Genomic DNA, 27,790 nt, shown 5'->3' with positions numbered 1-27,790 from the left:
GAGGAGATGGAGCAGACAGCATTTTAACGTTAGGAAACAGGATTGAGTAGGAAGGTAGAACAAAGTTTCTTGATTTCATTCACAATGGCGTAAGGAAAATACCCCCTCTCCCCCCCCCCCCCGGGCCCATTCTCCTTACTGTCCATCCTCCATATCCCTACCACATTGGATTCTATCTACACCTCTGCCTTGGATGTCCCCCCATGACAGCTTTCAGTCTTCTGGCCCAGGAGAATTCTCCTGGTTACATTTAAAACACTGGTCGAAGGACGACAGGGAATGACTGTGCACTGACCAAGAGAAGGACTAGGTCAGAAATTCTCAGATTTCTTCAGTGTGGGAACCTCTCCTAATGTTTCTCAAGCTCCATACCTTCCCCGACCCTGTCAACCCCCATGACTAATTTTAAACTTGATAAGTTCCTTGCCCCTCCTTCAGTGGATTCCTGTGTTGTTGTGATGGCTTAGGATCTGGCTTGGCTTTCTTTAGTGTGTGTTTTTTGGCAGCTGCAAATTGGCCTGGATGATATGATTTGACCATATATATATATGAGTGATTGATTTGTATTGGGCAGGGTGACCCAGAGGTATCCACTCCAGGCACAGCCACTCCACTTTTTGCTGTTTGTTTAGCACCTAGCCCAACGGGACCCTATCCTGATGGGCCTTCTGGGTGTTACCATATTGCACGTGTTAAATACTACTAATAAATGGCAGGTAGGAATGGGGTTAGCTAGACTTGGGAGAGGGTTGGCTGGAGTTGCTGCCAAATAAGCCTAAGGACATCACTAGTGCTGAAGTCTCTGTTGCTGCTGGCTGTGCTGTATCCTTTATGTGGGGGAGGAGGAAATAGTGGTCTTTCCTATCCCACACTGCCTTCCCCTAGCAATGCATTAATTGAAAATAAAAGAAGAATCGTGTCTTTTTTTGTTTACTGAAGGGCTGTCCATGCCCTCAGCCCCCCAGGGGAGGGTGAGCCTCATGTTGCTCCAAGTGAAGAGCTGGCAAGGTGCCCTGAAGGAAGTCCTCTCCCTTGGTGGAAGCATGGGAGTTGGGATGTGGGGCTATGAGGGTGGGAGGAAACGCAGGGATCTCAGGGCTCTGACAGATGTAGATGATCAGCGTGTGTTTATCTTAATGAAACGATGTGCGAGATTCTCCAAAGGAAATATTTTATTCTGGCACTTTGTAAGCAAAAGAACAAAGGCGTGCCCTTTGACAGCATCACTATTTTCATGAATGTGCTATACCAGAACATCCTGTCCCTCCACGTATATCAATAGTCGATGGTGTCCTATTCGAGTCATGCAAAGCAAGCAGAACAGAATGTTGTCTCAGGGCAATGGTGTCCTATTGCTACGTAAATGTTGAAGTGAAGTCTCAAGTTTATTATTTTTTAAGGCAGAAGATACCAGTTATATGAATTTTTATTTCTGACAATGCTTTTATTTCTGTTATGCCGGCTGGCTGATGTGGTGTTGGCTATTTTGCTTTCTGGAAGCTGGTGTAATTGAGTCCGGTTGCTCACTTTGTCTTTTGTGTGTGTGTGTGTGTGTGTGGCCTTCTGCAGTACGTGTGATTGCTGTGGGCAATAGCCAAAGAAGCATCTATAGGTGGTTGAGACAATGGATAGATTGGGCCAAATTCTCTTCTTGGTTACACCTGTGCAATCTCTTTGAACTTGTTTGCCAATGGTGCCCAGAGGTTACAGAGCCCCTCAGTTCTGGGAAGGAAGGCCAGTGTGTTTCAGGGCAGGACCAAGGAAGGTTTTAGCATCTGAGAGTATCTGGATGCAGGCATGTGGTGAGGGGACTCCTGCTTGACAAACACTGTCCAACCAAGCCACCTTTCCCTGTAACACCCACTGGTTGGCTTTCCAGTCTCACCACACAGGCATTTAGTTTCTTCCCATCTCTCTCCCCAGCTGCCAACCTCCCTGTCTCAATTTGGATCAAGCTGCCACTGTGTTGGGCCCCCAGTGTGGTATCTCCAGCTGCTGCCTATACATGATTAGCTCCCTAGCATGGGATCCTGGTCTTCTGCTGGAGTCAGAGCCCCCCCACCCCCCCACAGGAATGGACCTTTCTCTGCTGATCTGAGTTGGCCCTCTCATCTCTTCAAACTTGGGATGAATTCCTGAGCCTGTGGACCAGCTTGAATTGCATCATCCTTTTCTCTCTCCTCCCACACTTGTGGGAGCTGCTCTGCCATAACTCTGCTGGGCTGGGAGCAGTGTGCGGGAAGAGCAGCAGATTCTCAATGACATGCTTCCCTCTCAGCCTAGCACATATCTGAGCAGCTATGCAGCAAGCAGCGTTGATTTCTGTTTTATGCCTTTGGATAGTGAGAGTAGGGAGTCAACATCAGTAGGGCTCCATTGGGAACCTGCTACTTGGATAGGATGAGAGAGGGATAGTCACTGCTAGAGGCAACGTTCAGTGGCACCCTACCGTCTTAGATTGCAGATCCACAGAGTCCCTGGGGTTTGGAGGCTGCATTGCCAGGACAAACAAAGTGAACCTCCCAGTTTTCTGGCTCCCTTGCCCCCTTTCTGCAGGAGGAGAGAGTATGGCTCTTCATTAATAGCAACTTATATTGTTCTAAATGAAATAATTCTATGAACTCCTTCCCATCTCTTTGCTATTTGTGCCATGCTTACTTTTTCCATTTATCTGAACTTGGACAATGAAACTAGATTAGTTAGTTCTTCACTTTTGATTTGCATCTCTTTTCTACCCAGCTTCACTCCTGAGGTTTCCCTGTGCTGGCAGAATTTGGCAATGTTCTTTGGGTTGCAGATACATCAGGGGAATGCTGTTTGTTTTAAAAATACTGTTTCCATTAGAATTAAACAAAACCAAACTTTTTTTTTTAAGCTTTAGATCTTCAAAAGCTTATTTATACAAAACCTACATTTTAGGTCAATTTTGTCTGACAGTGTCCCCTTTCAGTGTTTTATTTAGAACATGTTTGTATAAAAGAGCCAAGAAGGAGTGCGAGATGGAAAAAGAAAGATGAGTGATAGGGCTGCTACTTTCAGTCTTTAAGAGGAGATTGTATACATCAGGAAAACACTATCAATGATGATCCAGAACATGAGAGTGAATAATAGATTTAAACTCTTCCCAACGAACTTCACAGTGAAGTTCTATAAATCACTGTAAATTATATACAACATAAAAAGATAATGAGTTAAGAAAGCAGACAAAAAGGGCAACATGGCAGAGGTAAATACAATACCAAATGTATAGAAAACCTTAGGTGCGCCCACTTACCTTTTCTCATAAGACCAGAAGAGGGCACCCAGTGATATTAAGAGGCAATACATTTAAAGCCAAACAAAAGAAATACTTTTGTACGCAATGAATAGAGCCTGTGTTGCTACTACAAGAGGCAAAGCTGCACTGGATGGGAAAAAAGGCATAACATTTACATTAATATCTGTAGTTAAATCAGCTAAGATATTATGTATTGGGGATGACAACTCACGAACTTTAGGCCTTTAGTTAACCCCAGGGAATTAATGGTTAAGGAAGAAACTTCCCCAGGGGTATGTTATTGTGTAACAGTCTGTAATGGGAGTTTTGCATCTTTCTTTTCAATATCTGGTATAGGCCTGTCTGAGACAAGAGATTAGGAGGATCATTGTTCTGATCAGACATAGCTGTTAGTATGTAATTTACCCGATAGCCAGGGCTCCACGAACTTTCTTCTTAACCCTGCCTTCATAAACTGAGAGAACCACATCTTTATGTCGAGGCCCTAAGATTCAAACCAAACCAAACCAAAATGTTTATCAAGAGCATATGCTCATCATCCTAGCCAATTCCTCTGTAAATAGTTTATTACATAGTATGCAGTAGCTATTACAGCAGGGTTTTATTTTGTTTACTAAGGGCTGTATACAACTGCCTAGTCAGCCCTATGGTGCTAGTGCTGGAATTATCTACATCTCTGCAAAGTATTCAAGGAAATAACATTCGATATTTCATTCTGCCAGACAGTTTACCTCTGGATACCTTGATAGTGGCTGTTGAACCAAAAGTCAAATCCAAGAAGAGGGAAGCAGTTGCAGGAAGAGGTCGGGGCAGAGGAAGAGGGGGACCTAGGCGATAACTTCTCTCACACCACAGATACGTGTTACAAACTTCTAAGCAGTCTGATATTTTTTGTACAGATTTTGTTTACAATAATCAGTTTTTAATGAACACGAATGTGAGGGGGGAAAAAAAAGATAATTACCTGAGTGGTAATTTCTGATCTGGGATTTCGCTGTCAAGTTTGAGTCCTATACCTCAAACCAGGACTACCTTGTACAACTTGTAAATAATCACGTGAGGAAGTGAGTACTGATACAGCAGAAGGCAATACTGCATCATCTTTCTGGGATATGGGGACTTGGCACCACATCATAGATTTGTATCCTTTTTTCTGTCAGGGAAGGAAATGGTCTCAGGCTAAGAGAATATCAGTGGTCTGACATTCAAGCTACTTTTCCCCAGAGGGCAATGAAGACTCAAATAGAGCAGGTGTGGGTTCCAATTCCAGGCTGGGAAGCAGAACTTCCTTTTGTTAACATATTCTTTCCCCAACACCACCTGTCTCCATCTACTTCGTGGAAGGATTCCTTGGCCAGAGGGGTGATTTCCCAAATCCTGTTTATTTAGGGTAGCCCATTGGAGGCTTTTTATATAAGATATCGGTGAAGTTGGTGGATTGGCTCTCAACACCAATGTCTCATCAGAACACTGGAGATGCTCAACACCACTGGGATCACAGGTAGGGTAGAACAGATTTCAGAGTTTTAGCCAGGGAAGAGCTTTTGGAAACTTCTTGGGGGAGGCAAAAGCTCTTCTTACTTACTGCACTGTAGTAGCTACTTCACTAATATTATTTATTATTCATATTGTAATTAAGTGGTGACCAGAGGACCAAGTCAGCATCAAGGACTCATTGTACTAGGTGCTGTATAAAATCCTATGAAGGCCTGGTGCTGGCCCTAAAGAGCCACATTCTGTCAGGGATGGTAAGAAGTGTTCCGACGAGAGGAAGAGGCTGAGAGGGACCGTCAGCATCTTGACGATAATTTGAAGGGAAACTGGGCAAAGGAATAAATCTTCCTGATATACATATATTTACTGTGGAAGTGAGATGCTGCAGTCTCTCCACCTTGATCATATTGGTAATGTGGGGGTGGGGTTGATTTTGAGAGCAGGCTAAGGTTAAAGTCCTGTTACTTTTCCCCTTCCTGAGACAATGGAGAGTAAGAAAGTACCAAGAACCTCTATACTGAACTGCTTGCTACATTCATTTGTTATGAGAGGGCAGAAAAAGGAGGCAGCGCAGTTAAAAAATCTAAAGGTACCTAAGAGAGTTGGCCTGTTCTGTTCTTTTCACCCCACTCATGTTTTATTTATTAGCAGCATGGGTATTTGTTGTTTTGGTATCCTGATAGTTGTGGGTGGAAGAAGTGTGTGTTTGTGTTCTGTCCTCTGATGCTTTTTGGGCATATAAACAAACACCCTTCCTTTTAACAAAGTCCTATGTTTTGGCTCAATGACCAAAGCCTGGTTTGGCCTCTCTTCCTCTGGCGCTGCAGCAGGGGGATAAAACTTACAGTATATAAAACTGGTTACTTTATACATTGCTGTAAGTGGACCTAGTGCTTTAGCAAGTCTACAAGTCTCCTCATTCGGTGTATTTCTGTATTTCACCTGGAGCTCATCCCTCTCATAATACAAAATTAGAGACAAATGGGCTTTCATTCTAATTCCATGTCTGTGTGCCTTTTACTGCAGTTCATCATTTAACAGGATGGTAGATGATGGAATTATTAATACGGGGGTAAATTCTCTGGTGCCCCAGGTTGCATATTGTATGGCACATTCCAGTAGCGGTCTCCAAAGCTGCAGAAGCAGGACTTCAGAAATAGTAGTAATAATTTAGAGACAAGGTGGCGAGGTAGTATCTTTTATTGGACCAACTTTGGTTGGTGAAAGACACAAGATTTCAAGCTCCATAAAGCTCTTCTAAGCTCCTATAAAAGATATTCGCTCACCACCTTGTCTCTAATATCCTGGGACCAACCTGGCTACAACTCTGCTAATAATAATCATATGGCCTTCTCTTCATTGAACAGTCTTCTAGCCACAGCAGAGGAGTAGGAGGCATTTTCCCAAGTACCAGTAACTACTGAATTACAGGTAAGGTAAATTGTTATGCCCCACCTAAATTTTACAACTAGTACTGCCACCATCCCTGCCCTGAAGAGTTTACAATTTCTTTGTCTTTTTTTCACACGATTAAATTCTGCAGGGAGGTCAAAGCCATTTTTGCACCATTCCACTCTCTCTGGTGTAATGTTTCCAAAAGGTGATTTTAATCTCACTACAGAAGCAACAGGAGAGAGACTTTATTCTTCCCAACATATAGAATATGGCAATCAGACCTTAGCATTAACAAATATGAAGGTGTTTGCAAGGATTTTATAGATCACCAACCAGGCCCACAGGTCACATCATAAACCTAGCAAAGCAAACAACCACTGCGTATTGTAGAGACAAAACCACTGCTAACTTTGAGTTCAAATCCAAGAAACCCTATTTCAGCATAGGGTCAGAATGCCACACTCCAGTGATGAGCTGGGGTATAGCAGGCCAACATTTACACAGGCAAAGGTTTAAGTCTCAGTACACTCCTTTTATATCCATGACGACACCGTATCTTTTATTAACACCCCCTCCTCTGATTTGTTGTTTAATAATTAATAATATTTATTACCACACATGAATCACCCAATCAGTTTCACTTCCTTAAGTGTTGTAAAATGTTTGAAGTGATTACTTGCAAGCTCTTAAATAGCATATTTCTTGACCTAGAACATATATCCATAAAAATAAATAGGTCTGGTTTAAATCAAACTGTTTTAGACAAAGTCAAAAAACTCAGAATTATGGATAGGGTGCCTTCCTTAAATCATCTGTTATCCCTAGTTATTGCAGCACATGTAGTAGATGAATATGCTCTGGCTGAAATTTTTTAAAACGTTCAGTGTTGGGAGACTTGCAGAACTGAGGCATTCACTGAGGGTCAATTACTGAAGAAATAGAGTCCTTCACTGGGGCTGCCTGTGTTCTGAGTGGATGTGGGTTACACAAACCCGTAGTGTGTTAACTTTGCTGCAAGCCATTTTAAAAAGTCAGTTTAGAGAGGGTATGAAAGGTGCCCGGGATAATAGTCCTATAGAGCAATAGACAATACACATGCATACCTAAAGTTTCAGACATTTTAAAGGTTATCTTGTATTTGAAAAATAGCATATGATCATATAATTAAGCTGTATAGCAGTGATTCTCAACCTTTTAGGTACCGTGACCCCATGTTACAACAGAAAAGTTTTTTGGGACACATCTCCCATAAGTTTCAGGCCTTCCCTCCCACACAACCATACAAATAAGACAGGGTAGTCATTACTTGTCACGGAGTATGGGGGAGTCAGGGTCCTGCACCCCCCCACTTCCTGCGATTCACTGTGACTCAGCCAGCCAGTAAAACAGAAGATTTATTAGACAACAGGAACACAGTCCAAAACAGAGCTTGTAGGTACAAAAAACAGGACCCCTCAGTCAGATCCATCTTCGGGGGTAGGGAGCCCAGACTCCGGTGCTGGGCCTCCCTCCATTTTCCCAGCCAACTTGAAACTGAAACCCCCTCCAGCAGTCTCCCCCAGGCACACACCCCCAGCTCCTCTTCCAGCCTTTGTCCAGTTTCCCAGGCAGAAGATGTCACCTGGCCCCAATCCCCTCCTGGGCTCAGGTTATGTGCGCACGTATCATCCCTCCAGTGAAGTCACACCCTGATATCCCACCACCATCCAGCACCAATGCAAACAGTACCAGTAAAACTCCCACACAACATTCCCAGGTCAATACTCCCTACTCTGTCACACTACTCCATGAAACCTGATTATGTCCCCCATATTGAGATGCTCTGCTGTATGTAATGTAACTCTTATGTGTGGACTAGCTGCTATTGTTTTGTAAGGATGTGGGGCATTGCTGCAATCACCAATGGTCCTCCTCCTTTTTAGAAGGTGGGATCCTGGACTGTAGACAGCAGTTCAAACAGTGCCACGCTGCAGTTTACAACAGGCTCTGGTTATTATAGGATAATGTAATTGTTAAATATAAGCTCTTGTTGATTTAATATGAAGACCACCCTACTTCACTTTGGCATTTCCTGTCTTCTGAGTACTTAACCTTGCAACCTTAATGTTCAATTACAGTAGGTTTTCTGGAATATGGAACAAGACCAGCTGCCAAAGTGGCTGATAGAAATCCTGTATTCTCCATAGTAATCCCCTCAATTCATTCATAGTAATGAATGAAGAGACCACTCTAGGATATAGGGCTGTCAAAGTGCTCCGGGAGCAGTTTCTTCTCAAAATGGCACACTGTATTCTTGGTTACAAAGCACATCAGTATATAGCTAAATCTGTATAGTTCCTGCATGTGATTCCACATTAGCAGAGCAGCATGGGATTTTAGCCACTATGAGGGCCTGATCTTGTACCACTGAAGTCAATGGGAACTTTGCCATTCACTTCACTGGGCATGGGATCAGCTTTCTTAGTGAGTATGCAGATGCTCAGAATTAGGCCCTTGAAACAGGATGCTTACAAAGGGCTTTAGCTGCACTTTACATTGAATGGTGTTCACAGCTAGCCAAAATACATTGGACTAGGAGAATACACAGGACCTAATCTAGTTGAAAGCAAATAGGTTTAATCACATTATGCCCATAAAAGACTGTTATCTTGGTAGCAGGTTACTAAGAAATACTGCTCTGTTTAGATTTTCTTTCAGTAATGGAGGCAGGAGGTTAAAGGGATAGCTAAATTTCTGATTCTTGGAGGCTCAAACAAAAGCAGACAGTACAAATATTCCTGAGACGCTGAAACACATCACATAGGTCCTTCTCAGAGGACTATACTGACCGCAATGTCTAGGTGCAATGGGAAAAATTCACCTGGGGATTTGTGTACTGGATACCAAGAAATAAAATCCTTTTATCCTGTACCACACCCAGGGAAATTAACTGATTCATAGATATTAAGGTCAGAAGGGACCATTATGATCATCTAGTCTGACCTCCTGAGTAAGATGGGGGCCACAGGGAGATGGCCCAGGGAAAGGCAGATAGTTAAAGGGATGTGGCACATGGCTGCTACTTAGAGGTCCCTGGGTCTGGACCCTGAGTAGTGGGTGGGCCACCCAGGTTCCCCCTCCCCCGCATAGCCATTGGGGAAGGCCCAGGGCAGGGCTGTATCTGGAACTATTACCCCCAGAAGAGGCCTGAACTGAGATTGTCTCAGATGAAGAGCTGGGGTCAGTGAACTGAGTTCAAGAGGAGTGGTTCAGCGGGAGAGCTGGGGTCACTGAGGAATAAAGTGAAGGCAAAGAGTCTCCAGGGAAGATGGGGCGCTGCTCCATCTCAGAGCAGGAACCTTTGCCAGGTAGCCAGACTCCAACTGAGGGTATCATGAGGGGCCCTGTTGGATGGACTGACTAAGGACTGAGCTAGGGAGGGCTTAACTTCAGAAGTTAGTTTATTAAGGAGGGACACAAAGTTAAAGTTTGATTTGATCTAGATTTTTTATACCACTCTCATCACTGTAGGATCTGAGCACCTTCCCGCAGCGGGTTAGGTTACTTGACTAACCTGGGAGTGGCTGGCTCATTATAGAAGCAGCTTTGCCTCTCCTGGAATTGACACCTCCTCATCTATTGTTGGGAGTGGACTACATCCACCCGGATCGAATTGGCCCTGTCAATACTGGTTCTCCACTTGTGAGGTAACTCCCTTCTCTTCATGTGTCAGTATATTTGTCTGCATCTGTAACTTTCACTCTATGCATCTGAAGAAGTGAGGTTTTTACCCACGAAAGCTTATGCTCAAATAAATCTGTTAGTCTTTAAGGTGCCACCGGACTCCTTGTTGTTTTTGCGGATACAGACTAACACGGCTACTCCCTGATACTTGACTAACCTCTCTCTCTTTTTAGATGGTTTTCTCTCATCTGAGACTGGAGGAATGATAAAGAGGACAGGCAGCACCAAGAAGGGCTGGGAATTCTGCATGAAGGCTGCTGCAGCCTCTTCTTAACCTCCACAAATCCTGTGTACCCTCCTGCTACTGACTGCAGCTGCTTTTCTGGTTTTACAGCTGGCCACTCAGTCTCCCCTTATGCAGAGTTCATAAGGGCTACAGGAGGAGAGCACTGCTCCTGAGCACTTTAGGAGATACATGTCTGAAGAAGGCAGATGCCATGTGACGATCCCAAGCTTTGCTGATGGAGTGGGATTTTGCGCCACGTGGCAGCTTCAGCCTCGTGGTCATCCCAATTTTGATGTTCTTTCTGTTGCTGGTTTCCTGTTTCCTCACTCTTCTGATGAGCCACAGTCTTTACTACTGTAGAGTCCTTGAGCTTAGAAGCTGTTGCATGCCTCGCTTCACCTCTGCCTGGACAGTAAATCTCAGCAGAAGACCCCTTCTCAGAGAGAGAGAGAATTTGGGAAGGTTGGTGATCATTTTTATCCTTGCTCCTGTTTCAGTCTGGGAAGAGTTCTCTAGCGCTCCATTAAAGGGGACTACGGAAGCTTTGGTGCGCACCAGCAGGGTCTACGTGGACCAATTAATGTGCAACATATTAGTGCACTTTAGAAATCACTCCCCTATAGTAGTCCACTCTGTGTGTATAAGTATGTATAAGTGTATAAGTCCAGGAACAGGGACCTCTCCTGTATAAACAAACTGCACAGGGAAAGGGGTGAAGTCAACACTAACTGAGTAACCATTTCTGGCATTTTTCCAGCATTTACTGGATAAACACCAATTTGATTTTTTTGTATTGGGGGTGTTGTATTGGGTGTTTACCTAAAATCAGAAGCCCTACCTATTCTACATGAGGCTTTCCTCACAATGTAGTCAAGCCGCACAAGGCTCCTGGTACAGTTGAATGTCTTGTTATATGTTGTTATTATCATTGCCATGCTGGAAATTAGAGACTGCTTTACCAGCACTTAAGAAATTTCTTTTTTCCGATGAATATTATTGTGGACTAACCAATTGGTGTTTCTTGCTTTAAACTAAATGATTGTGGTTTTTTTTTTTTTCTTCCTCTTTTGGTTGAGATGGTAGGTAGGCTGTGTATTTTCAGTGGTACAGTGGCTATGTTAGGACTATTGTATATCCTCTAGTGCATTACAGCCTGTAAAATGAGAACCCTTGAGTCTAGTTCTCTCTTGATACTGGTAGATCTCTGATCATGCTGCTACAGACAACAATCACTTTCTTATAATCACAGCTGAAAACCTTCACCGTTAGAGTTGCGGAATGTTGCAGTGGTGGGCAGGGGTCTCCTGCTTGGTCACCCTATACAGTCATTAATGTCCCTGCAAAAGTTCTTCCCTTTTGGTGGAAAACTGATAAATAGGGTACCTGTGAAAATGATTTTTGCATATGATGGTAAAAGGAACAGGTATAAAAAGCCAACCAGCAAGGAAGAATTTATGTAGAGAGTGCTGTTGTCTTACGTCTTTCTGGGAGTGTAATGTGGCAGCCAGCAGCCCATTGTGTTTAAAGAGAGAGGGAGTGGGTGGAATTGGAAATGTAAAATTTTCTGATTAGAATTCTCAGATTAAAATAGGATTTTTTTTTTTAAAGGTCACACTTGTTAGGCATCTGAATGGGGGGTTTGTTGATCCAAATGCCTTAGTCAGGTGAAGTAATCTGGGAACTAGATTGTGTCATATACACCTATTTTCCCCAGCATAATGCCAGCATTCACAACTGCTGAAAGGTGGCCTTTAAAAATAAAAAATGAGCTTTTGGAAAAAATACAGATCCTTCCACACCTGCCCTGCTTGAGGCTATTGAATAAAGCTAAACATTGCAGTCTGCAATTCTTTACACTCAAATACTACATCACTGTATTACGAAGGAAACACGCCTGCTATAATTATGCATGGCATGCTGGGGTCAGCAGCCGTTGAGGCTAGACCTTGAACCTCTTTTTGATTTTTGCTTATCTCAGTAACGTACCTTTCACTTGCCTTCCCTGTATCTTGTCATCTTTCACTAAACCATTGCGTGGGTTCCTGAAAACCAAGTTTTAAAAAAAAACCTGTCACTAATCTAGATGTTTAATTACCATAATTAAAAAATGATGTAAAAAAATTAATTCTGCACCAGTATCCTGTACTCTCAATAAAATGCTGCCCGAGGGGGAGTGTTAGCTTCCTATCCTTTCCACGTTCACCCTGTACAGTCCCTCCTGTAGAACTCTTCAGAACTTTCCAAGCAGGATGCACCCTCACGACCACCCCACCTTCTCAATAGGGTTGACACCTCCCCAGATTTGTGAAGGGGAGGAGCAGGAGACAGAGTTGCATTTTGACCCGTGTTCTTGTGCAATACTAGCCTGCAGGGTTTCATATTCAGAATGTAATGTAAGGGGGGGGGGGAAATCTGCCTGTGTTAGGGGATGTCACACTTTTGTCCAACGTTATAAAATATGAAAGGTGTCAAACCCCCCCCCCCCCCCCGCACGCTTTATTGTGACCGCTGTTGAATGGTCTCACCAGAGACAGCACTTAGTCCCTTGGGAATGGCATGGCTTGTAGGGTTTAGTAGCTTTAGAACATGGGGCAGCAGCTTCCACGTTCTGTTCGTTGTTTCTTTTCTGTACGCGCTTGATTTAGCAGTAAACTTTTTCCATTCTGGATAATTTCCCATGGGGGGGGGGAAACAAAGCCCCCGCGGTTGTGCAGTGTCTTAGATCGCACCTTTCCGCATGCCAGGACGAGAGGCATGTCTCTCCCCTCTGTTTTGCAAGGCTGTGGTTTGGTCACTTCACTTCAGCCAGCAAAGTGTGTGTGACTCTCGTCTCTTGTCGTCACCAGGCTGACATGCAATTGGATGAACTTAACGTGCTCCGACTCCAGCTGCAGGGGCCCCTCCCCGGGGGAGGTAAATGTGTCTCCGGGGGGAGAAAAAGGTCCGAGGCGCTGCTGCTCCTGCAGACCGGACCCCCGTTGCCGCCCGCCTCTGTTGGCCCTTCCCCAGGAAGGGAGCAGGCGGCGGCCGGCGCACTTGATCCGGGGCCGGGGCCGGGGCCGGGGCCGGAGCCGCGCGGCGCGCCCGGGAGAGCGGCGGGCAAGTGAGTGAGCCTGGAACACCAGGAGCCCGAGCCACCCAGACTCCGCCCTGGCCCGCCCGGGGCCCGGTGACGCCGCGCGGCTGCGATGGCACGCGGGGAAGGGGACGGCCCGCGGCCACTCTCGGCTTTAAAACGGGAGCGGGGAGGCGGGCGCGGCTGGGCAGTGCTGCAGCGCGGCGCTCGGACGCCGGCTCGCCCTCTTCCCGGCCCGCGGGCTGCCCAGCGGAGCGCCCCGCTCGCCGCCCCGGCTCTCGGCTGCCGCCGGCGGAGCTGCGGCTCCCGCGTGGGCAGCCGCCCCCGGCCCGGCCCGGCCCGCCGCCACGCTGGAGGAGCGGCGGAGGACGGAGCCCCGGAGGTGAGCGCGGGCCGGGGCAGGGCAGGTGGGCTCCGGGCGGCGCTTCCTCCCCTTCCCCCCACCCCCGCGCGGGTTTCCCGCCCCTGCAGCGGCTGGGTCCCGGTGCGAGGGGCTCCGCCTGCGGGGGACGGCGCCCGCGGTGAGCCGGGTCCGTGCAGCCGGGGGAAACCGCCCCCGCCGCGCCCCGCCCCGGTCCCTTCTTTGCCTGCAGTGGCTCCCGCTCGCCCGCCCGCCCGCGCTGGGGATTACGGGGCAAGGGCTGGGTGCGTGCGGGAGAGCCGCGTGGCCCCTGCGCCTGACACACTGGGGTGGGGGGTTCGTCCCCTGGATCCACTCCCGGCAGCTGGGGCAAAGCTCGGACAAAAGGAGGAAAGAACTTAACACGTGCATTTTTCAGGAGTTTTGCTGCACGCCGGGCGTTTGCATGTTCGAAAATAAGTACAGACGCTGGTGTGTCCGAGAGCAAATGCATCTCTTGCACAAGAATGTGTGCGCGAGACTTAGCGTGCAACTGGGCTATGTGTGCGTGCATGTGTGTATGCGCACACAACTTACATGTATATCACTGAGGTATACAAGTTGTGGCCCAGCTCCTGCACCCTGATGTGCACCCCCGGGCCCTAGTGGCCAGGCAGACTCAGCTGTTGAAGTCAGTGGGGCTCTCAAAGAGCGAAAGGGTCCGTTGGCACAGCTCGGTTTGTGGGAACTGGGGCTCTTGTCTCTTGCGTGTGTACAGTTATTTTATATCGCTTTCCACAGTGGTTAAAGCAATTTTTCCATTAGCATTCAATTTGGCATATCTCTGATGAATGCAGGATTTTACTTGCATGAAGGAAACCACAGGCTTGCCACTCTGAGAAGTGCAGATGCAATCTCTTTTTCTGTGGTAAGTTTAGCTGAAAGTGGCTGTCTTGCACTGGCAAAGAGTGCTGGATTGGGCCTAAAATGGGAAATGCATACTGCTAAGTCTGACTTTTTACATTGGATAGAAACCTGAGGAAATTTTTTTTTAAACATCTGTGTAAAAAATGACATTGAATTTTTTTTCCCACTTCAGACACATCTCTCTGTGTTTACCAGTTGATACCTGACAGTTTTTAAAGAGCTATTATTTGGAAACTTTTGATAAATCAGTAAAGCTTACTAATTAAACTGTCAGCAAGAACCATTTCAAGGAAATCGTATTTCTTTAAATGGTCTTAGTATCTCATCTGGCATTTTGCTAAATGGGAATATTCCACTGCCATAAACTAGCTGAGCAATGTTTCTTGTCCAGTCTTCTCTCTCCTTTCTTTCTTGAACTTCCTGCTAAGAATTCTTGTCCTCAGGTGTTCCACTCTCAGTAAAGAACAGACATGGAAATGAATGTTAAATCATCCTTTCATTCTCATAATCTTGTTTTCTGCTGCAACATTAAGGATTATTCTATGTTTCCTTTGTTAGGAGGGCATTCTTTTAGCACCAGTATTTAACATTTTTTTATAGTATTTCATAATAAATGTCCTTAGAGCTTCATGGCAACTTTGTTCCAAAAAATATGGAACATATCAGGCTTGATGCTTTAAGGAAGGTACTTACCACCCCTAAAAAGTGACAAGCACGTTCAGCTTTCACTGAAGTCAGTGGCAGTTCAGGGTGCTCAGCACCTCTAGAGGATTGTGCCCTTAAGCACCGAAGATCTGATATTGCAGACACTTATGAACTGAATAACTTTACTCATAGACCTAGTTCCATTAACTTGGAGGGGACCTCTCATGTGTCTAAGTATTTGCGGTGATCCTAAGGCACACTGGTAGTAGCTTCACTGGATTTGTGTTAAGACATATTCCACAGAGTACAGACTCTTAAAAATAAGAGACTGAGATGTACAGTTTGCTTTGTATTTAAAAGCTACTTCATGCTTACAACATGCTTACTACGTAGCCCTGGTCTACACTGGGGAGGATCGATCTAAGTTATGCAACTTCAGTTACGTGAATAACCTAGCTGAAGTTGATGTACTTAGATCGACTTACCGTGGTGTCTTCACTGCGGTGAGTTGACTGCTGCCGCTCCCCTGTCGACTCTGCCTGCGCCTCTCATGGAGCTGGAGTACAGGAGTTGACAGGAGAGTGCTCGGGGGTCGATTTATCGCATCTAGACTAGACGCAATAAATTGATCCCCGCTGGATCGATCGCTGCCCGCCGATCCGGCGGGTAGTGTAGACATACCCTTAGTGACTTAATTGTTCCAGTTATGCCTATTTTTCCCATAGTTAAAGTTGGCTTGATGAATTTAGCGAAACGTTAAAGAGCCAAGCATTTTGTGTGGGAGAGAATTTGCTTCTTGCTAACGTGCTATCTTGTGCAAATATATCCAGTTCTTATTTTGTTCGGAAACCAGAAGTTATCTGCATATAAAAGAGGTAAGAGTCTCTCTACTAGAAATAGCTTAGTTGTGATTACCTGTAGTTCCCATTTAGATGCAGAATCTTAAATGGAATTGTGTGGTTTTATATATTTTGCACTGCGGGTTAAGGGACTTGTTCATTTGCCGTGGTCCGTCTCTTTCAATATCTTGCATGTATTTCAGTGCAGAAGTAAGTGCAGTGTCTTTCACAGTGACTTCTGTGGTTTTGTTGTGGAATCACAGAAATGAAAAGGCTCCACATCATGTCCAGGCTTTTGCTGACATTAAAGGATACGGCTCTAGGCTGTTTGTGGATGGCAGTACAACCCTGAGATTCAAGTGGTGCCTTGTTTCTTGTTCCTTCTATTTTTTTCAGACTGAAAACATGAAACAGTAACAGATTTTTATTTCACTTCAAAGAAAAACAAATTTTTTCCCCCCGATCTCCGCCACTTTCGTTATGTGTGAATTTCCACTCTCTAAAAGAGTTGGCGGAGCTGACTGCCTGATACGTTGTTAGTATCATAAGTTGAAAATGTGGTGCAAGGAGAGCATCGGGGTGTGTTGCTTTTTTTTTTTTTTTCCCCAAGGGATGATGCATTAAACATCCCGTCTTGTTAGTTTTGCATCAGCTGAGGGCATTTTAAGTAATTGGGTTTTAAAAGAAATACAGTAGGGGGAACCTTCCAAATACATTCTGATAATCTTACTGTCTGTGCATGTATGACAAATACTAAAACTGCTGATACCTTGCACTGATAACTAAAGAGGAGATTTATGCACAAAGTGCACATTTAAAGGAAAATGTCTCTTAAGAGTTGAAAATGTGTTCATTTGTAAATCATGTTGTTGTTCTCTGATTTGCCTGCCTGTCAATGAGGGCGCCATACTCAAGTATGAGAAGTTTCTTTCAGTGAACGCAGGTTAAGTTTTCATCTCAAGGGGTCCCTGGTTGCAATAAGAATTTGAAGATGCATTAATATGACATGTAGGATATGGGTTTTTTGTTAATTTTATGAATGGAAAACTGGTTTTCTTAAGAATAAAAAGACATAACTTTTTTCTGAAACAGTAGAATGACTATCAGGCAGCTATTCTTAATAGATAAAATAAGTCATTTAGACTAAGATTTACTACCTGCCTGTTAGTAAATAAAAAATATTTCTTTTGTAGACAATGACTTGCTGGACTAGCTATTTTCTCAGGAAGCTGGCATTAATAAGAATATTTGCATCTGTACTCACTTTCATTAATTATCTCTGCAGTTTTTTATGTGCCATTCAGTTAGTGCAGATTGATGCTTCTTTGACTGAATCTTAAGCCTTTTTGTCACGGTTGCATAGGTAAAAGGATTTGTAATGATCAAGCAAACTAAGTCAGTTGTATCAAACTACAGCATGCACTCTGCCCGTCTGTTGCAGTTTTGAGTGTGACCAGGGATAGGAGGGGAGAAATGATGCAAATGCCCCTCCATTTTGGAGTTCGGGTTATGTGCTCCTCTGAAGATACTTTATTGAAAATCAGTAGCCCCGATGCCTTTTCTATGGCCTTATTCCTTCCAGTCTGTCACTGTCCACCACAGATTATGGTGGCTTAATTATAACAGATGGCTAGATCCTTTCCCTACTCTGGTGGCCTGGCTTTGAGGTATTTTTCTTTGTATATTAGCTTCAGAATCTGGACTCTTGTAGCCTGATTCAGTGTTCCTGTAATTGCCAGGATCAGGTCCATCTTACTGTTCTGTGTCAAGAGCAATCATCAGCTGCTGTGTGGCTTAAAATTTGTGCAGAAAACTTGAAAAGTGTGAAATCCACACAGCCACGGAACTTTAGATTTAAGATTGATAGAAGTAGAATGTCTGGATTACCTCATGTCACTATACTAATCTTGATGGTTTTGGATACAAAAGTGTGATGGGGAACCACATCTGCCTCCTCTATTTTTTAAAAAAAATACACACTCTTCTGTAACAAAGAAAACTAGGGTGGGGAGAAGAGAAATCCCTCTCTTAAACTTGTCCTATTCCTGAGTGGCTTGATAACAAAATAGAAATCTGCACCATTGGTGTAAAGATTGAGTGAAATCCTGACCCTATTGAAGTCAATGGGAGTTTTGTCATTGGGTTCAGTGAGGCCAGGTTTTCACCCTGAACCTTCCTCTGATCTATCCTTTGTCTTATCTGTATTTGCTTTAGATTTCAATTTCCTTGGGACAGGGGCATTCCTTCTTCTTGTTAGCACAGTGCTGAGTCTGCTGATAGCACTTGGTTTAATAATAATAAAGCTGTAAATAAGAAGTTAGAGCTTTGTACTATTCAGATGAATCTGTACTGTGCTCTTTCCTCTTAATTATTTGCTAGCATATAAATATGTATCTTGGACTCTTTAGAACTTTATTGACTCAGTATTGTATGATGGCTTCAAAGGAAGAATCATGGTCTGTCAGGTTAAGGCTTAGTATACGGACTTTTTAGTTCAAAGATGCATCTCTGGGTCAGTGTAGGTGCTGAGAATGCATTGTACATTCATATCGGTAAATTCCTGTACGTGAAAACTAAGTACTCATTTTAAAAACCAAATACCTTGGTTACTCTATTGCAAAATAATAAAATTATTGTTGTTTTTAAAGGCTTTATGGATTATTTTATTTTTTAATTATACATGTGCATCATACCTAACTGGGTGTTTTTCCTTTCACCAACAGGTGAATTTTATTATTTGCCAAAGTAAGGGGCTAAGAAGTGCATGGTACTTGTGTGCACTATACCTGGTGTGAAGGCTAGGACTACAACAGAATGTAAAAGAGAACTAGATAAATTCATGGAGGTTAAGTCCATTAATTGCCATTAGCCATGATGGATAAGGAATGGTGTCCCTAGCCTCAGTTTGTCAGAGGGTGGAGATAGGTGGCAGGAGAGAGATCACTTGATCGTTACCTGTTAGGTGCCCCAGAGGGAGTGAACCTGGCATTGGCTGGCCACTGTGGGAAGACAGGATACTGGGCCGGATGGACCTTTGGTCTGACCCAGTATGGCCATTCTTATGTTCTTATTATATCCTATTTATCTGGACCATTCATCTAAATATTGACTTGAAACACCTCAGCAATTCCAGTACTAGCTGATAAGTGAGGTTTAGGGGTATGTTAAATAAGTTTAAAATAAATGAATAAAATAAGATGTGTGCAGTGCCACTAAGTAAGTTAACTATTTGTAACCTTTATTCCCCATCTATCCATCTAATCTTTTTTTTTGTCTTCACTCATCTTGTTATGTTTCTACTCAGATAATAAAGCTGTTTGAGAAATTAGAAAAAGAAACTGAATATTCCTCAGTGGGGCACCAATCACCATATTGAGTTTTCAGTTCACAAATAAGACCCTAACATTTTAGAAGTGTCTAGAGGACCTCAATTTCTAGGTGCCTATCCTGAGATACTGTAAAATTGACTTTTCCAGAGGGTGAATGCTCCACACTTTCTGAATATCTGGCCCCTGAGCACTGAACATCATTACTTTGTTCTGAAAATGTAACCTAATTTTTGCAGGATTTTTGTTACATTCGGTGTTCTAAATGCTTACCATGTAAATTTCAGGTTAAAACAGTCTCTGATGGCAAGATGTATATATTTGTTACTATTCTGAGTTAGATAACCTGTCCTCAAAAGCTTCTCTTTCAAATGTCTGCAAAGCACCATGTACACCTATGGCAATTAATACGTAATGTGTGAGATTATGCTTGAAAGATGAAACTGTTTTAAAACATTTTCAATACATGTCTTAACAATCAAACCATGTTATGTATTTTGATTAACTTCTCTATAAAACCAGAAAACATCCTTCTTCATGCTTTCAGGGTGTATTTGTTTGCTGGAAACCAGAGTCTTCCATTCAGGTGCACCTGGCTCGCTATGCTGCAGACAAATGTAAAGTTTACACTTCAAACTGCTGCACAGATTCCTTCATTCCTGGGACCTACATAGACCACTGTCCTTTGGACTGTGAGACTAACACTCACTATAGGCCTGACCCAAACACCACTGAAGCCAATAAGAGACTCCCTATCAACTTTAGTGAGTCTTGGATCAGACCTTAAACTAGCTCTTTCTTTCTTTCTGTCTGTCTTTCTGTCTGTCTGTCTTTCTGTCTGTCTGTCTTTCTTTCGTAATTTTATTTTGTAATTCAGTGGATGACAGGGGATGGATCACTTGATGATTGCCTCTTCTGTTCATTCCCTCTGGGGCACGTGGCATTGGCCACTGTCAGAAGACAGGATACTGGGCTGGATGGACCATTTGTCTGACTCAGTATGGCCATTCTTATGACTTAGAGTTAGGAACAAATCAAAGATTGCTATGCTTATGTCACTTATGATTGCAGGCATATGCAACTGTGAGATAAGCTACTTGTTATTTCACTCCCAGAATATTTAAAAAAAAAAAAAAGTTTAGAAGTGTGAGCAGATTCGGATTTCTGCTTTGTTACAATTTAAAATGTTTGTCAATAAACTCTAGAGCACCTCATACTTTAAGTAATTCTTAATTGTCCTGACATCAAAAAATCCTAATCCATGAATATCGCATCTGGATGATGGATTGTGACTCCTGGAAATACAGACTTAAGACTGCGGATTACTAAAATCCCTTTACTTCTGCCATTTATCATAATTATTTCATTCAATTCTAATATAGTTGTTGCCTTAATAAAATGTTCTAATTTAAAATATTCTGAGATTTTAAAATGTTGTCTTGAAGCTTTATATAGTGCCCTTCTTCCCCAAAACAATCTGACTATCTTGAGGTACAGTCTACGACGACTTTTTTGGGTGTGATTAATTCTTTATTGAGTTTCATAAAGAAACAGACAATGTAAGGTACAGAAAGGTAAATGATTTACAGCTTGTATAAGTTTTCAAATACTGTGTGCTTCATGGGATCTCCAGTAGAATTATGGAATTTTGCAGCTTTGACAAGTTATAAAATTGCAAGAGCAGACAATACAAACCAGACAATACTACATAAACATAACATGTTAGGCTGGGGGTAACAGTAATACAATGGGAGAAGACCTATATGAATAGGGTAAGAGGGTACTGGATGGGAGGGGAGGCGTTCAGAGGTATGAAGGCCTGGCATTCTTTAAGCCAGCTCAACTTTTCTATCCAAATGTACCTAGAAACAGGGTCCGAATTTCTTCAGATTCATATAATTGCTGTCTACTGCAATGAGCTATTTATTCTTTGGCTGCTAACTAAGACAGGTCTGCATGCCACGCTCTATTCTGGGCATAAACCTGCTCTTCCATTTTTGTAAAATCATTTACTTGTTGATCATTGCAACCCTCAAGAACCCAAGTCTTTGTGGTGGAGTTAAACCCAATTTAGCGGGTTGGTCTGTGGAATTTAATTTCCCTTTGGGGTTCTGGTAAGGAAAATGGAGCGGTTTATGATCCAGCCATAGGTTATGAAACAAATTACATTGCATTATAAATCAGTGCAGCTCATCTAGTTTCCTCTGTTCTCTTCTATTTTTTTACTTTATTTAATTAAGGACCACCTTTCCCGTTTAGCCTAAATTGGGCTCCATAGTTGGGGACTGTTTTGAACCTGCACTTTGTCACTTTTACATCAAAGCTCCTGCCTGCAAATCTAGGACTTTGATATTCACCTTACCTAAATGGTGAGTGACTTAGGTGGAAAACTGTGCTTATAAATATGGAGTCCACTGTCTGAAATCTGGCTCTGAGAGTACAGTGCAGAGTGTAACCTTTTATTGGTTACAGGTTATTGCTACTAATCTGATGAATTAACTAAAATTTGATATGACTCCACTGAAATTCAGTCCCTACTGCTTGTACCAGGGTTTAGGTTTTACATTTTTCTGCATGTTAGCGCAGTGAGCCAGTATTAAGTCATAAATCCTAGTCGTTTGTATGTGCAACTGATTTGGATGGCTTTTTTCATGGTTTTTGACCCTTGTATTCTGCGCCTCTGGTTTAGGTCACTACTGCTTCTTGAAGAAAATGGCAAATAGATTATTTTGGATGATACTGATAACGTTATATGTTTCGGTGTAACCTTTAGGCAAAAGAAATGGATCTGAGCCCTAACTAGTATATTTTCAATAACATGTTTAGCTTTTGATTGTTTCTCATTGTAGGTACAGAAATAGAATTTAAATACCCTAAATAAAGTCATTTTCACCATTAGTGTATTTTAGTTTTTATCATCTCTGGAGTTTCCTCATCTCAGTGTTTCTAATCTTAGAATTTAACCTTGATCAGAGGGTTTTGGTTATCTGCTTTTTTTTATACCTGAAGCTATAAAACTAACACTTCAGTTACATTATTTAAACCCTTATACTTGAAAGCCAAGCATTCTGGGTCAGTCACTGAGGTTGCTAAATATAATTGGTCTCTGTGTGTAGGTTGGAGTTGTATAATGCTTGCTTAACAGCCAAATGACAAGTAATGTTTCAGTATATTGAATCACCTCTCAGTACACTGGGGCTGGGTAAAACCCATGTGAGCTAAATGTGAATTCATATGAATAAGTGTTTGAAATAGAAATTTCACACACACAAATTTAACTTAAGCCCCATGGTACACAGATGTTTTTGTAACCACAATGCTGTGAATTTTGCTTGTTATAAAATTAAACTGACACAGGTTCCATTTCGGACAATTGCTGTCCTCAGCTGTGACCACTATCACCACTCTAGAACAGTAGCTCTGTCATACTGACTATCCTCAGGGATTGTCTGTTTCTAGCCAGAAACAATAATAGCAGGAAACAAAGATATGTAGTCATGCTCTCCAGTACTTAATGAAGGCATTCATTTGGAAGTCTTGATGGCACAAACATAGAGTATATAGTGTCCTGAGAATGGCATTATATATATTATGCAACAGCTCATGATCTATATGGGTGATGGTGTGTGACTGTCCTGGATGAATTGTAAATGATGTGATCTACAGTAGCAGTACCTCCCCGATACCATCAAATGAACTGTATAATGTTCTTGAAATAGGAGCTCCAAACAAATCAGGGAAATGAAATTTTCACACAGTAAGCACTTGTATAAACAAAACTATGTTGGGAAAGTCAAGGAAGTATAGTACAGTAGTCAAATTGGCTGAATGTGCTAGAGTGCTTTATTCATAATGTTGAAATACAATGGGCTCAATTCTGCCACCCTTACTTATCCTTATTGGCACTACTCACATAGCCCCCAATCCAGAAAAGTGTTTTAAGCATCAGCTTAAATTTAAGCATGTAACCCTATTGGAGTTGGGAAGGAATTTTCCCCCAGGTCAGATTTGTAAATACCCTGGGTTCTCCTCCCTCTCCCCCCACTCCTTTCCGTGACCCAAGCTAAAAAGGTCTCTTGCTGGTCTGGACTAGAAAATGATGGATTCTCTGTAACCTGAGATCTTTAAATCATGATTTGAGACTTCAGTAACCCAGCCAGTGGCTATGGGTCTATTACAGGAGTGAGTGGGTGAGGTTCTGTGGCGTGCAGGAGGTCAGACTGGATGATGACGATGGGCCCTTCTGGCCTTAATGTCTATGAGTCTGAGTCTGCTGCTGATTTCAGTGGGACTGCTCTTGCTCAAAGAGAAGCCTGTGTTGAAATGCTTTTCTGGATTCAAGCCTCTCTGAGCAGCCCCACTGAAATGAATGTATGAAATGCCTGGCAAGGGAATTGAATAAGGGTGGCAGAAATGGGCCCTTAGTAGGCATAAAAACGGTTCTCTTGACCAACATTTAGACCCTGCTATAAATTGCCTGTTTTCTGAGTTTGAAATGCCCTTTAATGCTGATGGCCTGCACGTGGTCCTGTGTGTCACATAAACCCTTAATTGGGGGTTAATTGTGGTGTGAAAGGTGTATGGGGCCTTATGCAGTGAATTTCACTTTGAAGACCGATCGGATGGCATCAGTAGTAATAGGAAAATATTTAGTAGCAAGATTTTAAGTTAAAGTGCTTTCGCTTTATTTCTCTAATACATTAGTGACACATCATCAAAGCAAGTATGAAAGGGGAAAATTAATCTTGTTTCAAGGCAAGTAGGCTAACTGCAGAAATACAGCATTGGGATGAATTGGGGAGTCTGTCTGTGCACCACTTTGGAACTGTGGATAATTTTATGAAACTATGTTGTGGAAAGCCTATGTGTATGTGGACTCCCCATCAGTCAGCGGAGTTGTCATGCCTCTGTCAGGCCATAGACAATGGAGAGTGGTCAGCACTCAATAGTCATCTATTCAAAGTAGAAGACCTCGGGCAATCAGTTTGCTCTAGCTGGGAGAAGACATTTTCTCCTCTTGTCTGAAAGGAAGGGGTTCTGAGAGCAGTGGAAAATTACTAAAAGCCTGAAGAAAAGAAGCAGGTGACCCCAGCAGAAGTCTGTAAAGTGATTCACAGGGGAAACTGGGGAAAGAGAGTCAGATTAAGATGAGATGGCTGCAGAGGCAGGATAGGGGGAGAGGGCAGAAGATCCTGGTGACCTTCCAGATGGCACACTCATGGTTCCCAAGTGATGGGTGAGCTAGTGAGGGACATTGTGTGTTAGGATATTTTATTTTGTGCTTTGCAAGATTAAGTATAAATGAGCATAAAGGTGTTAGACTGGGGTGGGTGGATGGACTGCCTCGCAACTGCTGTGGGCAGTTAACCTGTATCCAGAAGCTTTGCACCTTTGGGGTGGACTTCTGGGAGACGGCTGTGTTTAAGTACTGGAGAGTCTGAAGGGTCAGTGCTGCACCCAGAGGTGCTAGGCAGCTGGCCAACGGGTTCCAGCACTTGGGATGGGGATATGCCAAACAGAAGGACTGCTCACTGAGAGTCTAGGGAGCTCAGACTGGGGCAGTGGCTAGCCTCTGTTCAGGAGCCAGGAGCTTGAAACACCCAGAGCACAAGGGCTTTGATTCTCCTCACAGCAGTCCTCATGCATGTCCAGGAAAGGGCCCACTAGGATCTGTGACATTGCTATGCATAAAGATTTCCCTATATCTGCACACATGTTTTTTGTTTAGAGAGTTTAAAAATTAGTATCGGCCACCGCCCTTCCCTACTTTTGTCTGAATATTAACAGTGTTCGATATGAAATATAAGTTATGATTGTTGGACTCATCTGATTTATGGAAGCAAGGACAATCTGATTCAAACAACACATCTGTTTTCCATGTCATGGAAAACATTTTCAGAGCTTCTGTGGCCTTTGTTGGACAGTGTATTTTATATTTAGTCTTAGACTCATAGAAGATTAGGGTTGGAAGAGACCTCAGGAGATCATCTAGTCCAACCCCCTGCTCAAAGCAGGACCAATGCCCAACTAAATCATCCCAGCTAGGGCTTTGTCAAGCCGGGCCTTAAAAACCTCTAGGGATGGAGATTCCATCACCTCACTAGGTAACCCAGTGCTTCACCACCCTCCTAGTGAAATAGTTTTTTCTAATATCCAACCTAGACGTCCCCCACTACAACTTGCCCACATAAATGGATTTTGACACCTTTTTGAGGAGAAGCTGAGTTCTGGTGCTATCTCTCATTTCAGTCAAGAGTGATTTCATTTAGTGTGGTAGGAGAAAAGGCTTGTATTGTGATTTTTGATGTGAAAATGCTTCCTTTTAGTTAATGCATTAGTCTGAGTCTCTCTCTCCTTTTTCAGTTTAATGTGGATAGCTAGCATAACTGGAAAGGATTAACATAAAAAGTGATGGAAAAACATTTTAATCTGAAAACTGATCCATTAGGAAGGATAGATTGCCTTTTTGAAATAGTGCATTACACAGATTAAAACATACCCTTTTTTAGAGAAACATAGGGTTTTGAATCCAAAGTGAAGGAAGAGAAGAACCTAGTAAGATCAGGTTTAATTATTTGTGTGACTCAGAAACATGACTTAAAACAATCCTAAAATGTTAAGTGGAAGAAGGGGGAAAGCACCACTTAGAATTATATTTTTATGAAACTGAATTTCAAAATGGTTACTTCAGAGAATGATCCATAGCACATTGATGTCAATGGAAATTTTTCCATTGACTCCACCAGCCTTTGTATTGGGCCCTTGACGTTCTCTGATCCTGCATCACAGACAGTCCAGTTTGATTGATTTATATACAGCTCTAGTAAAGCCAGACCTTGAAAATACAGTTATATGTGCAATACACATAAATTAATAGGCACATTACGTTGAATATCATTTAATATTTTCGAATGGGAATGGCGTACTAGACTCTTGAGCAAAATCATAGGCCCTTAGGAATCATTGCAAAACAAAACCTCTTTGTTCCTTAAATTTCGTTTGGGTCACCACCACCTCTCCATCAAAAGTTCAATGTTTAATTTTGGTTCAAGATACAGAATCAAAAAAACCACTTTGTGGAAATCCTAGTCTACATCTTGTAATATCTTCTCCAGAGACTGAATAAAGAGAGGTCTTGTTTGTAGCTTTTACAAATAAGTTAGGGGAGCTCAAAGTCCATGCAATTCCCTGAAGATTAGCTGTACATCATACTTTTTATTAAAAAGCAGTGCAATATCAACTCTTGCACATAATGCTCAAAATGTATACACTGGTGAGCATCCTGAGTACTGTGTGGTCCTCAGGTGATGGTGAGATATGTGGGTCTCTGGGGTTGGTAGATTTCTGTACAAGTAAAACCAGCTGTCTTACACTGTTTTTGCTTTTTTACTCCTAACCATCCATTAAGACAACGCCTTGTCTTAAGTCTTCTGGTGCAGTAATGGCTTGGGTTGCAAATATCTTCTGTTAACCTGGACAAGGGATTTAGTATTTTCTTGGGGCCTGATCATGTGAGGTGACAAGCACCCTCAATTTAGCAGAGGCTGCTTAATATCTTCCAGGAGATACTTGGTACCTTTCAGGATCAGAACCTGGCTTTGAAAATTCCAGTGACAGATTTGAAGCCTTGAACTTGTGGTATCAATCCGGCTTTTTTGGCTCTAGTCCAAAGATAATCGTTCCACTTAGTAGAGCAGTACAAATGCAAGATAATGGGTACAGATAACCAGGATTTAATATTATATTAGAGTATTTTCCTTTTACCTCTAAAGAGCTGTATTCTGATTAGATGTTCCTTTATAAAGCAGTTCATTGTTAATAGGTGTCTCCCAAAAACTGGCATATAGTATTACAAAGCTCAGATGGAGAATAGCTGGCTGTAATCTGGCAACAAATTTCAGGGTGCTACCTGCAACTGGCATTTTCAGATGCATATGTCTTCACCAAGGTCACCTGTTGGTAACTTTTACCTCTCTTGATATTTTCAAAAGCACAAAATTAGGAATCCAAATGCCATTGATGTTCAGTTGGAGTGGGGCACCGAGTTCTCATTTGTACATTTCAAAATCTACCCCCTCTATTCTTAAAGTAGGTTCCAAGGTAAAGATGGTCAGCTGAAGTTTGTGGGAATTAATTTCTGGGGCCCAATATTTAGATATCTATGGCTAGTGGTATAAAATATTTTATTGTTATGAGATTGGCATGATCCTATTAATTATTCGTGTGGCAATACCAAGAGCAAGTTATATCAGTTCATGCCAATTAAGTGCTGATCGCACGCTTCTGACTGCATGACCTGCCCCCAACTCCCTAACCCATTTCCCTGGTAGTTACTGTAACATTCCAAACACAACAGCTTCAGAGAGTTGCCACTTCCTTTGTAATCAACATGCCAGGGAAATACTTCCCTGGTCCTCCAAGGATAGAAATGCAAGCGTTATTTCGCACCAGCATGTGTTCTGTATATGCCACATGGATTATAGAAAAGAGTATTTCATAATTTTTTTTTTTAGAACTGTGGT

General features: G+C 42.8%; 1 protein-coding gene across 10 annotated transcripts in view; it reads left to right on the top strand.

The window, feature by feature from the left end:
• Positions 1 to 10,558: 10,558 nt before the first annotated feature.
• SLC4A4 (solute carrier family 4 member 4) overlaps positions 10,559 to 27,790 on the top strand; it is a 257,343-nt gene continuing 240,111 nt past the window's right edge. For 2 of the 10 annotated variants that reach the window (XM_037896687.2, XM_043545168.1), the window contains exon 1: positions 12,613 to 13,218. In XM_037896687.2, coding sequence (XP_037752615.2) covers positions 12,968 to 13,218 — 251 coding nt within the window. In that variant the 5' untranslated portion in view covers positions 12,613 to 12,967. Of the gene's footprint in view, positions 10,578 to 12,612; positions 13,219 to 13,378; positions 13,574 to 15,956; positions 15,979 to 27,790 lie in introns of those variants that run through there. The other 8 variants (XM_037896688.2, XM_043545165.1, XM_043545163.1 and 5 more) reach the window with 7 other exon arrangements.

Source organism: Chelonia mydas, chromosome 4 (assembly GCF_015237465.2).
Source record: "Chelonia mydas isolate rCheMyd1 chromosome 4, rCheMyd1.pri.v2, whole genome shotgun sequence".
Taxonomy (NCBI): Eukaryota; Metazoa; Chordata; order Testudines; family Cheloniidae; genus Chelonia; species Chelonia mydas.
The sequence above is the reverse complement of the archived record's forward strand: the minus strand, read 5'-3'. Positions and strand labels throughout refer to the sequence as shown.